General features: G+C 49.6%; 1 protein-coding gene across 3 annotated transcripts in view; it reads left to right on the forward strand.

Moving 5' to 3' along the window:
• Crybb1 (crystallin beta B1) overlaps window positions 1-10,473 on the forward strand; it is a 12,944-nt gene extending 2,471 nt beyond the window's left edge. For all 3 annotated transcript variants that reach the window (XM_005344223.2, XM_026787284.1, XM_026787286.1), the window contains exons 3-6: window positions 1,507-1,625; window positions 5,035-5,167; window positions 8,351-8,493; window positions 10,195-10,473. In XM_005344223.2, the coding sequence (XP_005344280.1) occupies window positions 1,507-1,625; window positions 5,035-5,167; window positions 8,351-8,493; window positions 10,195-10,378 (579 nt within the window). In that variant the 3' untranslated portion in view covers window positions 10,379-10,473. The remainder of the gene's footprint in view (window positions 1-1,506; window positions 1,626-5,034; window positions 5,168-8,350; window positions 8,494-10,194) is intronic.
• The last annotated feature ends 2,972 nt before the right edge of the window (window positions 10,474-13,445 follow it).

Genomic DNA, 13,445 nt, shown 5'->3' on the forward strand with positions numbered 1-13,445 from the left:
TCATCCTCCCTGGCCTGTTCTCCATCCTCCCTGGCCTGCACTTCATCCTCCATGGCCTGCTCTCCATCCTCCATGGCCTCTCCCTCCCAGACAGTCTGGGAACCTCAAGGGTTCCACATGCCTGGAAGAAAAGGGAATTCCCTGAAATGCTGCAAGATGCCTACTGCCAGGCCAGACTGTACATAGGAGCTTAGTGGTTGGCAAAGCCAGAAACCAGAGGGGAGTGTGTTTGGTGGCAGGGACCAGGAGAGCCACCAGGCCACCAGGCTGACCTCTGATTTTCCTGGAAATTCTTCCCCTAGGTCCAAGTTGCAGGGCTCCTGGAGAGCCAGACTCTCTGTCCTTGGGATTTGATTTATGGTGGTTTTACCCTCAGGTAGAGCCCTGGCCACACTTGGTTTATGAATCACATCTGGCCTGGATGTGGCTGGTTTTGATTTATGTCATTGCATTTAATCATTAAATTACTTTTTAACAAGGTAGCGTGTACCTACCTGCAAACCCACAATCCATATATAAGCTAAGATTTGATGGAAACCCTCTACCTGGCCCTAAGGGTCCCTCAGAACACTATCCCTACCATAATCTCCCCAACTTTAAGTATCTACCACCTGCACCTGGTGCCAGATAGGTGCATTGACATCACTGAATGGTAATGTTGCTGTTGGGGCAAAAAATGTGCAAAAATCCAGATGGGAGCTGCAGAGACGAATGAGGGCTGAGTGAGCGTTACCTATATTTGGGTCCACAAATAAGGAAACAGCTCGTATCTGCCCTGCCCAGAAGGAGCTCTTTGAAGGTAGAGGTTGGGAAAAGAAAAGGAAGAGGAAGAAGAAGAGAAGGCAGAGGAGGAGGGGAAGGAGGGAGACCCAGAGGCAGTGGTGACTTCCCGGAGTTGTACCTGGCTATGAGGAGTACCACAGTGGAAGGCATTCGGTTCCTGCCCAGTGTAGAGCAGGAGCAATCCAAGAAGGCTTCTCGGTGAAAGTGGGTTCTGCACCTAGAACAGGGTCAGGGCCATGTATGTAGCCTGGAATATGAGTTAGGCAGTGGAAGATCCAAGTTGGGCGACTCCGGTGGAGAGGTCATGCCTGGCTGAGAAATAACGCAGAGAAGGAACTAGAAGAGCTGGGCCCAGTGGCACACATACAATTAGTCCCACTACTTGGCAGTGGAGGCCAGAGGATCCCAAGTTTAAGGCTAGCCCAGATTACAGAATAAATTCCAGGTAATCTAGGCTACATAGGGAGACCTTGAATGAGAGACACGGGTCCCCATTTCTGCACCTGACCATGGTACTGACCTTGAGTTCAGTGCTGGGAAGACAGGGAGCAGACTCATTCACAAACTGAGGCTCATGGCATCCTGACAATGATTGACACAAGCCCTTCAGGAGTTGTTGGATCTGAGCCCCCTCATCTATCAGATTTGTTCATTTGGAGGTCAGGATCATGGAGCCAGGCCACCCCTCAATCTTCCCCGGTCATGGGGGGCTTCTCTTGACAGCTGGTCGTCTTCGAGCAGGAAAACTTTCAGGGCCGTCGGGTTGAATTCTCCGGGGAGTGCCTGAACCTGGGGGATCGTGGTTTTGAGCGAGTGCGCAGCCTGATCGTCATCTCAGGACCGTGAGTGCTGGACAGGGAGGGACACTCTCTACCACAAAACAGTTACATTTGCCTGGCGAGTGCCTGAGTAGTAGTCACCCCTTGGTCTTTCCCCAGCTTCTCTGCACACCTGGGGGAGGGGTATGGTGCTCCCTCATTGACAGTTGAGGAAACTGAGACTCAGAGATGACCTGGCACTGTAAGGCTACCTTGGGAGGAACCACATGTCCCCAGACATCCCCTCTCCCAAACATCTGTAGTGTAAAAAGCAGGTGCATGGCTTGTCACCTATAACAGCACCAAGTTGTCTGAGAGAGGGCTACCCTACTCCCCAGTCAACAGACAAGGAGACCTTGGCTCTGAGGGCTTAGTCAATGGGTGAGATCACCCATGCTGAGTGGCAGCATCCACATCTGTCACAGGCTCTTGGATTTTACTCCCTGTTCTCAGAAGCAGAAAACTATCTCTCCTGGGTTATCTCCATTGTCCTCTCTGCTATTGTTTTTCTACCATGAAATCCCCAAGGGGAATGGCCAGTCAGTGTTTAAAGCATCTCAAGCTGCCAACAGCACAAAAGGAAGAACCAGCTTGAATTGAAGGTCAGATTGAGATCGGACCTACTTGGGTTCCAATGCTCACTCCTTCCTGTATCTTGTCCTGTCTCCAAGCCTGCTTCCTTGAAGCTGAAACGATAAGAGGAAGAATGATTCTGAGACAGGGGTTGGCACTGTAGACATCCAAGCATGGCAGGCGACAGTGATGGCCATCTACTTCCCTGTGGGTCTCAGCAGCACTCTGTGGTCTATGTTCTGTTTTGGGGGCCACTCACGCCTCTTGCGCCCACTCCATTCCTGGTGTGGTCAACCCCAAGTCAGTCCCACCCATTCCCTAAGCCCATCTGGGACAGAAACTGCTGGATGTGGCCATCTTGAGGTTTCGGAATGTTTGGGATGCTGATGACTCAAAGCCAGAGTATTTCTCCTCAAAAGGAGAGACGGCTGTGCCCATGTCCTTTTTTTCTGTTGTTGTTGTTGTTCAGGGGTTGTACCCCAAAGGGAAAGATATGGGCCTGAGATCCAGGGGCAAGGGCTCTGTCAGGATCAGCAGGTGTGTGGGAAAAAAAGGATGAAGAGGAGATGAGCAGGGGAAGGAGGAGAGAGACATTACCTGGGAAATCTCAGCCTGAAACCCAACACCATGTTTGGGCACCACCTCTCAGGGCTGAAGCTCCATTTGATTCCTGCCTTCCTTTTCTTGCTTGTGGCTAGAATGAGTCATAGGCACTGAAAATGGGCACCAGGACACTTACTTGGCATTTCTCACTGCTGACTGAATCCTCATGGGCTATCCAAAGAGGACAGAGGAAGGTGGAGGGAGAGGAGCAGGTGACTAGACCACACCTGCCTCATCTTTATATAGCTTCCGCCTCGCTAGTCATAGACGAGATACTGTGTGAGCTTCATGTTGAGTCTGCTCCATGAGTTCCCTAGTTTCAGACGCTCAATCTTTTCAGGGATGTGCATGCAGGCACTTCTTCTCTTTTTTTTTTTTGTTTTTTGTTTTTTTTTGTTTTGTTTTGTTTTTCGAGAAAGGGTTTCTCTGTGGTTTTGGAGCCTGTCCTGGAACTAGCTCTTGTTGACCAGGCTGGTCTCGAACTCACAGAGATCCGCCTGCCTCTGCCTCCCGAGTGCTGGGATTAAAGGCGTGGCGCACTTCTTCTCTTTTATTGATGTTTAACCATCATCCGTGACTGCTCCAAATCACACGGTAAGTAAGTCAATGATGAACTGGGATCAGAACTCAAGTCTGTCATTTCCCAGAGTCTCTGGTCTTCATGCCTGTGTGGCACCAGTTTCTGAGGTTCCCTCCCCATCCACACATTCTGTCCGCCACATGTGTCACCTGTTCATCCGCACATCCATCTATAGGCCAATCCATCAGTCTAGTATCCATCCAGTCCCTTTTATCCATCTTCCATCCCATATCACCTATTTGTTAATTCATCCAACTCTTCAGCCATCTACACTGATCTTGCTGTCCCCGCCAATCCACCTACTCAGCCTTCTACTCATTCATCTACTGATCCGCTTATTCATCCACCCATCAACCATGTATTCATTTATCTCCATACCTCCTACCCATACATACATACATACATACATATATACATACATACATACATTTACCCTTCTATCCATCCTTCCAGTGAGCCGGCCAGCCAGCCTTATTTTCCTCTTCTTCTCTAGTCTGTTTAACAAAACCTCAGTAGTGTTCTTTGAGGACAAGTTCACATCTTTCTTCCTGTCACTTTAATGTGGTTGGTTCATCTCTCAGACAATATCCTGAGGCTCGTGGGGTGTCTCCTCATTGCCATCTTTCTGGTGAGAAGGTGCCAGTAGCCCTCAGGAAGACAACACGGTGTTCCACTGGTTCTCTCTTGGTCCCTTAGAATTCCACACACATAGACTGAGGATCACCCTTCCCCCCATAATCTTTGCCCTAACCCTCCTAATCAGACCACAGTGAAAAATGTCCAATTTACCCTTTGTGAAAGACCCTTCACATGTGCTGTCACGTCATGAGAGTTCACCAGGTGTCTGAGACTCACTGTCACGCTCCATTTCTGCACCACCCACCCTAGTTGTGGGGCTCCTGCCTGCCAGGCTAGTTCTCAGCAAATGGGAATTATTTTTTCTCTCCTATCTGGACTTCTGGGACTACTCACATTTGCTTCCTTTGATTTTATTGTTTGGAGACAGGGTCTCACTATGTAGCCCAGGCTGGCCACAGATATCATGATCTTGCTGCTTTTCCCTTGTGCTGGAATTGCAGGCTGCATCAGCCTGCCCAACTCCTGTGTTATATTTGAACACAAGCTTACACCACTCTAGCAATTTAAACCCTAGTTCCATTGTAAGTCATGGGTCCCTGTAAGAAGCCTTGCTTTGAACCCAAAGTATCACTTCATACCCTGGCCTGAAGGACTAGAACCAGGGCCTGTTGTTCCCATGGTTGGAAAGAAGCGACCAGTAGGCATCAGGATCACATTAGCAGCAAGCAGTGACTTCCTCCCAGTTATTAGTGAGATTAAAAGAAAATCTTTCGTGGTTAGTTAGTTGGCCCCAGGTCCTTATAGCATTTAAAGTCTGTGTGAATCCCATATTGGCTAAAATAATTTGCTCAGATAATTACAAATAGTGTCTCATTTAATCCTTTGCCAACTCCAGAAAATGCTAGTGTAGATGAAGTGATGAAGCCCAGGATGGGGAAGGCACTTAGGAAAGAAAGGGAATTAGCACAGAATAAAGCCTAGACCCATTGGACCCACTTGGGATTTTCATTTTGGTGCCTGGGCCTCTGTGCTGGGGAAGGAACTTGCTGATGTGTTAACCTTCCCGTCTCTGTCCCTCTTGGTCCTTCTTGTGTTCAGCTGGGTGGCCTTTGAGCAATCTGCCTTCCGTGGGGAGATGTTTGTCCTGGAGAAGGGTGAGTACCCTCGCTGGGACACCTGGAGCAGCAGTTATCGCAGTGACCGGCTCATGTCCTTCCGGCCCATCAGGATGGTGAGTGGCTGGGACTGGGACAGCGGTCTATGGTGAGCAGGGAAGCATGGTGACACAGGCCCATGGTCCCAGCACAGGGGAGGTGGAGGCAGTAGGATTATGAGTTCAGATCTAGCCTTGGTTACAAGCGAGACCCTGTTGCAAAAAGAAAAAAGAAGAAAGTTGCGAAGTGACTGAGTAAGGGACTTTGGGAAAGACAATTGTGACAATTAATGCTGAATTAGCTTAGTGATGTTTAGATCAGTGTAAAGGAGATGAATCTAGATAGTGAAGATAGCCCTGCATGATGCATGGTTGTTCTAGAATTATGAATTGATTATGAGTCATGAGCCAATTACTTCTTACTCATGCAAGCCTGGCTCGGATGGTGCTGACTCTCACCTCTTGAGGTGGGAAATGTCTGTGAAGAAAGCGTGCTCATGAAGGCTCACCCAGGACTATGAGGCGTTACTAATGTGTCACTGTGAGTTAGGCAGCCTTGTCTGCCCATCTGTGGAATGGGTGCAGTTGAGACGCATGCTCAAGTAGGACGGTGTCAATGAAGTTACCGCTAGAGCAATGGCTCTCAACCTGTGGTCACAACCCCTTTGCCTAAACTCCATCTCCAAAACCATTTACATGACAACTCATGATAGTAGCAAAATTACAGTTATGAAGTGGCAACAAAAATAATTTTATGGTTGGGGTCACTACACATGAGGAACTGTACTAAAGGGTCTCAGCATTAGGAAGGTTGAGAACCACTGCTCTAGACGTTGCTATCTGATACAGTAGGCACTAGCCTTTTGTAGCCCAGGCTTCATATTTCTCCCGGGGTTAGAGGTGTGCTGCACCACAATCAGACCCTAAGTAGTTGCTGAGCCTATGAAATTGATCTGGTCTGGATGGAGCTGAGCCATAACACTCTCCTGGTTTTACATACACCACCATACCATTCTCGTGAGCATAAAAGATCATGCTCTCGTGATACATTAACATTAGAATTATGGTTATATTTTAGACATAGATGTTTAGACAAAATATATTAGAAAAAATTTAAAACTCTTACCACTCATCCTCACCCCAGGTAAATTAGTTCCGAATCTGGTGCCGCTGGGGGCACTAGCCCCTTTCCTTCACCCCAGCCCCTCTCCAGGAAATCTTTTACACTTAGGGAAGTGGTCCAGTTGTCTGATTTGTCGTCTGTGTCCCCGTGACTGTCCTTCTCCCGAGCACCTAACATACCTCACGCACATCACTCTTGGGTTCCCGCCTCCCTTTCATCCTGCTTTCATGAAATTAAAGAGTTGTTTCCCAAATCAAACCTGACCATTGGGATCAAATGTGGTGGCGCACACCTTTAACCCAGCACTCAGGGAGCCAGAGGCAGCAGATCTCTGAGAGTTTACAGTCAACCTGGTCTACAAAGCAAATCCCAGGCCAGTCAGAGATACATGGTTGAGACCCTATTAGACAGTTTAGGGTAGCCTGACTCTGCCAACTCCATCCCAGGCCCTGGAAACCCATCAGTAACCAGAAACCTTGGTCTGTGCTGCTGGGGTAGGTTGATAGGAGGGGAGACTAGGCGGGGCAGTAAGCAGGGCAGCCAGCACCTGAGGGTCGCTTGAGAACTAGCTGAGTTGCCCAAGGACAGCTGTAGGGAAAGCAATCCAAGGGCCAGTGAGGTCAGAGTCCCGCAGCAGAATAAATTACACACTATCACCTGACTGCAGCAGGAGTGGCCGGGGGTGGGGGCACAGGGTGAGAAGGGGTGTCTGCAAGGTGGGGTCCCACAGGGCTTTATGGGGCACCATGAGGTCTCACCTGCATTGCAATAGGGAGCCACAGACTGGACCTTCCTCAAGGTCCTCAAGATGGCAATAGTTATAGGTAATAGTCACTGGCATTGATTAAGTAGCGACCTTGTCTCCTGTGTCCCCATCCCTACCTCACACCAGTCCTCTTTCAAGGATGTTTGCTGTCTATGCCTTCTCTTCCACTCATTGTGACCTCTGCCCTACTTCCCTCTCTAGCTCTCCTACTTCTACTTGACCTACAGTCCCTCTTAAATTTCCCTTCTCCTTTAACTCCTCCCTTGGTCCACTGCTCTTCCCTCTGGAAGACTAACTTACTTCACTTACAGTCTTCCACGTAAGTGTGTCTCACGGAAGGAAGGATGTGCTTGTGCCCTGCCACCCCCCCCCCCCATTGCTAGGTGACAATGTTGAATGAAGCACTCCTTTAATGAGCACCTGCTGGGTGTTCGGTGTTTCCTCTTCCTTTTGTGGAATTTGTAAAGTAGCCCTAGTAGGCAGAAGCCATTACAACACTAATTGTAACAATAAGGAATCCGAGGCCCAAGCATGGAAAATGAAGTTCTTCACACTGCACAGCTCATCAGCAATTGGCTGGGCCTCGCTCCTCCCTGTTGGCTGCACATCCCCATGGCACTTCACCTCTTAAAACTCAGTGGGGCTGAGCCTGGGGCTCAGTGGCAGAGCACTTGCCTAGCATGTAGCAGGACCAGGATTCCAACCCCAGCACTCAAAACAAAAAGCAAAATCAACAACCAAAAGAACACCAGTTCCAGCCAGAACTCTTCTATGCTGGCATTCAAGGGTGCACCTCAGTCTCTTCCAGGTCTATCATTCAACCACAAAGTCTCTTACCCACAGTCCCGGGGTGAAGTGGCAGCAAACCCACTCTACAGGAGAGCACACTGAGACCTGCAGGACAGAGTGAAATGTCCAAGGGGTTGGGCATAAGGACCACAGTTCGAGCTCAAATGCAGATCCATGCTCCATCTGTCTGTCCTTCTACAACTACGGTCCATTGCAGCTCACTTGATTAGAATTCATATAAAGAGACATTGAAAGGGGCTTCCCAATACCTCAGAGACTGCTGGGAACTGGGGATGATACTTCTCTGGAAGGTGCTATCCCTTGCTGGCTGTGTGCTGTAAACCAATATGTTTGCCCTCTCTGGGCCTCTGTGTTGCTGCAAGGTGATGTCACACATTTCCCCATAAGAACTTAAGCCTGTGTGGATGATTCCATTTTATCCTTGGGCACCTGAGATGTAGAAGCCATTATCCTCTCTTCCCAGAGAAGGAGGGTCCACACTGGGCAAGTCCAAAGGGTCCCTCCTCACCCCTTTCTTCTACCCACCCCAGCTTCCATTTCTGACTGGTCTTGGCCTCCCCAGGACTCCCAGGAGCACAAGATCTGCCTGTTTGAAGGAGCCAACTTCAAGGGCAACACCATGGAGATCCAAGAGGATGACGTGCCCAGCCTCTGGGTATATGGCTTCTGTGACCGTGTGGGCAGCGTGACTGTCTCCGGTGGCACGTAAGCAACCAGGTCCTGGACCTCATAGCAAGTGCAGAGAGAGAGGCTAAGGCTGCCAGAGGTGAAATGTCACATCAGGTCCCTGGGAAAGACCTCATAACCATCCTCCATAAACACACAGACACATGTACAGATTCACACACAGACACACACACATACAGATATATATACAAACACACACATGCATACAGACACATGCATAGAGACATACACTGATACACACAGACACACATATACACACCCAGTCACATACACACAGAGACCCATACATAGATATACACAGACACACAGACACACACAGGCACACACAGTCACATACATATAGATATGTACAGACACACACACAAACACACACACACACACACACAGAGTCTTCCAGAACGGACTGGGTCCTGGGGTTCTGCCAACAGATCACATGCACAACAGATCACCTGGGGTTCTGTGGTGTGTGACAAGTTCCACCTCCATCTAAGTACTATAGCCCACAGTGGAGAGACTCTCAGCTGCTCAGGAGTAATGTGGCCTTGGCCAGAGCTGATGTGGACAGAGGGTAGTTCCAGCAGAGGTCTCTGGGTGAGGTGGCACCCCATCTTCACCTGAGTGCTGCTAGCTGCACAGTGCATGGTTGAGGCTTCCTCATCCACCCGAATTCCTGGCATCTGAGGTTCCCAAGCAAAGCCCTTTACCCTACTTCTTCAAGAACCTAGGGAGAGTCAGCGGCCTTGTCTCTAGTCATGGCCCCTGTGGATGAGTGTCCTCTTTGCCTTTCTATAGTGCTTCCAGGATGGTAGCCTTTTTCCTAGCCCCCTTTTCCTTCTGCCCTGAACCTCATCCATTCCTCTCAGAATTCTGAGTCTTGTCTGAGAGCCTGCCACGTGCTGAGCACACAGAGGCAAGGCTTAGATTGAGGCCACTCTCTGCTTAGAGGGGTTTCCTCTGCCCAGCACTAGAGACACCAGTATGCTCTGTACAGTGTGGACATGGTCCAGCCTTGACTACCCACTGTAGCAGTGTGGAAGGAACAGGGCGGGATCTGGCTTTTCCTCTACAGAAACCAGCCAAGGGCAAGCAAAAGACCTGGCTTGTGTTCAGGCAAGGACCGAACGTGGAGTGAATCGCTGATTGCCCTTTCTTTGGTGAGGGAGCCTCTGTGCTGCACTCAGCCATCAGAGGAAATGAGTCCCCATCAGAAACGGAGTGAGAGGCATCACCGCCATCACCACTCCCAGAGAGTAAACTGAGGCCCACAGGGCTCAGGTTCTGGACTTGACTCTAGGTTATTTATCTGACACTGGAGAGCGCTTACAGTAGCCAGAGAGACCGCCACGAGTGAAGGGCCACTCAGGTCTGGAGACATGGCTCCTCGTCCTCATCACCTGGGAGCTCAAGATTCATGTATTGAATTCTGTCCTTCCCGGACCCGTGGGTGTGGACTTACTGCCTACAGTGGGAGCATTCATTTCATCTGGTCCCCAAGCGTACTCAAAACAGCAGCCAAGTGACAGTGCCCACTTTTCAGAGGAGAATCTACTGAGGCCTACCGGAAATGGGAAGGCCATTTCCCAGGGCATGGGACAGGAAAGGCCAAGCCAGGCAGGTGTGTGGACCCTCCTGGGACACTAGCAAGATGGGTAACAAGCGAGAGGTTGGGGAAGAGGGAGGGCCCTGGCTGTCTCTACACCTCTCCCACTCTCTTCCCAGATGGGTCGGCTACCAGTACCCAGGCTACCGCGGCTATCAGTATCTGCTGGAGCCTGGCGACTTCCGACACTGGAATGAGTGGGGCGCCTTTCAGCCACAGATGCAGGCTGTGCGTCGCTTGCGTGACCGCCAGTGGCATCATGAAGGCTGTTTCCCGGTGCTGGCCGCAGAGCCTCCCAAGTGAGCCAAGCTGCACCCCTCCCCGCTGCACCCCTCCCCGCTGCAGCCCTCCCTGCCTCAAACTGTCCCGTCTCCCCCCTGCTAATAAAAAGTTCCTACAGCCGAAATACCCTTGGGTCTGTGAATAGTGTGTGCCCACCTGCAACATCTATTTGTAGTAGCAACTAGAACAATCAATCATAAATACAGAAATCTCTTCAAAGATCTTTTTTTTTTTTTGAGGGAGGGAGCAGGTCTTATGTCCCAAGCTGGCTTCAAGTTTCCTGTATAATCAAGTATGACCTTGGATTTCTGCATCCCTTGTGTAGTGGAAGATATTCTTAAATTTCTGAGCTGCTTTCTCCTTAGAGGCGTGAGCTACTATGCCACCTGGGATTGAACGCAGGACTTTGCACATGCTAGGCAAGAGTTCTACCAACTGAGCAACACCCCCAACCTATTTGCTTGTTTGTTTACTTAATTATTTATTAAGACAAGGTCTAGAGGCTCTTGAGATGGCTTAGTGGTTAAGAGCACTGGTTGCACTTCCAGAGGACCTGGATTCAATGTCCAACACCCACATGGTGGCTCACAAACAGCTATAGCTTCAGTCCTCAGGTATCTGTTGCCCTCTTCTGGCTTCCACAAACCCCAGGGATGCTTGTGATGCACAAACATTCATGCAGACAAAACACTCATGTACATAAAATAATATGTGTGTATGTGCATATTATGTTTTAAGTTTTAAGGATAATGTCTTGCGACGTAGCCCAGGCTGACCTTGACCTTGGGATCCTCCCACCTCAACCTTGGGAGTGCTGAGATCACCGGCTGTACCACTGTGCCTGGCTGCTAGAGTCATGACACACAGCTCCCTGTAGCTTTCAGCCTACTTTAGATTCACGTTATAATCCTTCCAGTTGAACGTGTGAAGGATAGCATGCCCAGAGATGGGAACAGACTTGCTCAAGATCCCACAATGAGTGACTGCACTCCAGTTCAGGTGATCTGGCTTCAGGGCCTGCCCATCAAACTCTCATCCTCCCCAGGTGACTTTCTGCTTGACTTGCAGATGATCTGAGTGCATTTGCACTTGGAACATTCAATAGACTCGTGGATTTGTAAATAAAACACTATTATAGCACTCCAGGAAGCAGAAACTCAACCTCAGATACTATAGACAGAAGGCAGTCTCACGAAGAGAGCAAACGCAGTGTAAAGAGGGCTGTGTGATAAGTCCCAGCAGCAGCTACAGTTTCCCTGACTCTAGCTCATTTGCCCTTGACATGAGTCAGTCACTCATTAGCAAGTGTCAAAGAAAAGCACAAACCAACTGATTTTTTTTAAATGTTCCTGTTTAAACAATGAATATTGAAAGGAGCATTACTTTTGAGTAATCAATTCAGCCCTCATGTCCACCCAGAACCATGTCTTCCAGAAATCTCTATAAGCATTATTGACTCCTGTTATCAACAGTTAGCATTGACTGACGTCAGCCGGATGTGGTAAAAAGGGTGTTGCTATGGATATCTTCCAAGAGAAGAGGCTCAAGTGATGGAGCAGAAGACAGCTTGGTGAAGCGTGAAGCATAGGGAAGGCTATATTCTAGGCAGAGCAAACAGCAGAGCCCTGCTGGCCCAGATGGCGCCGACGTAGAGGTGATTAAAAGAAAACAGATGCACCTTCCTGCCACCTGATAGAGACTGCTGGTAGATGCCTGTGATGTCTGCAGTGTGGAAGCAACACCCTGTGTGGTGGCCAGCTTGCACAGCTGTGTCCGGCAGCTTTGCAGCACCACAAGTACAGGCACAGGTGCAGAGAGCTTGTGGTAGAGGGAGCAAAGCATCCTGGGTGGGGGCAGTAGCTTGGGGGTTGTGTGGGCAGAAGTGGGACAGGTTGGGAGGGTAAGTGGGCAGGAGATGAAAGTGATAAAGTAGGTGGGGCACTAACTAACCTAACTAACTAACCTAACACCTCACTCTGGGCTTTCTGGGGCTTCAAAGCAGAGGTGCCATATTGCCTAGCCTTCCTTGGGTCTAGTGCTATGACACCTACATCCTGCCTCTTCCCCCTCCTACCACACAAGGTGGCCAGTATCTTGGGCAAGAAGACAGGCTTGTTTGTGGACCAGGATTCCTGGGATGATCCAAAGGCACAGTATTTGGTCTGTCCTTCTGCTGGGCCCTGGGATGTGTCCCATGAATGGCTTCATTCTGGGTCTTCTCTCTGCCAATCGGTAGCCTCATTGTCCCTTCAGACCCGAGGTTCTGAGGCTACCTACATCACCAGCCTTCCATGGATTCCCTACCATGTCAATTCCTGCCACCATTCTCTATCTCTCTTTCTCTTCCCCCCTCTCCTTTTCCTCACTGCCCTGTGCTCCCATGGTTTTCTTTTTGATATTATAGTCCAGGCAGGCCTTGGACTTATTGTGTAGCCAAGGATAATTCTTTAACTTTTGACCCTCCTGCTACCAGCTCCTGAGTCGAGGGATTAAAGCTGTAGCAGAGCAGAGCCCTACAGTCATAAACCACATGAACTTAACCTTCCCAGTTGCTTAGCTCCAAGGTCCTGCATGATGCACCATGGCCTCATATTTCCACAAAGAGAAAGTTGACTTCCAAGGACGTCAACTCAATCACTATCCGGTCACTCAGAGTTTTCATTTCATGCTTGTTGAAAGAACAATTTTGGTCTTCTTACATGACAGTTTTCTTCCGCTTGTGTCCATCTGATGAGTCCTAGAAAAGACAAACAGAGAAGCTGGGGCTGAAGCTCAGTTGGTAGCCATTCACCTTGCCTGCTCGGATCCCTGGGTTTGATCCCATCCCAGAACATACTGGGTGTGGTACCACTTACCTATAATCACAACACTTGGGAGGTGGAGGTAGGAGGATCAAGTAATCTTCTGCAATGTAGGGAGCTGGAGTCAGCCTGGGCTACATGAGATCCTTGGGGAGGGGGAATGGGGACAGGAGGACAGGCAAACAGTGGTGGTGGGGATGGGGAGGGGGAGAGAGAGAGAGAAGGGAAGGAGGGAGAGGGACAGAGGGAGAGAGAGAGAGAGAGAGAGAGAGAGAGAGAGAAGGAAA

Source organism: Microtus ochrogaster, chromosome 2 (assembly GCF_000317375.1).
Source record: "Microtus ochrogaster isolate Prairie Vole_2 chromosome 2, MicOch1.0, whole genome shotgun sequence".
NCBI lineage: Eukaryota > Metazoa > Chordata > Mammalia > Rodentia > Cricetidae > Microtus > Microtus ochrogaster.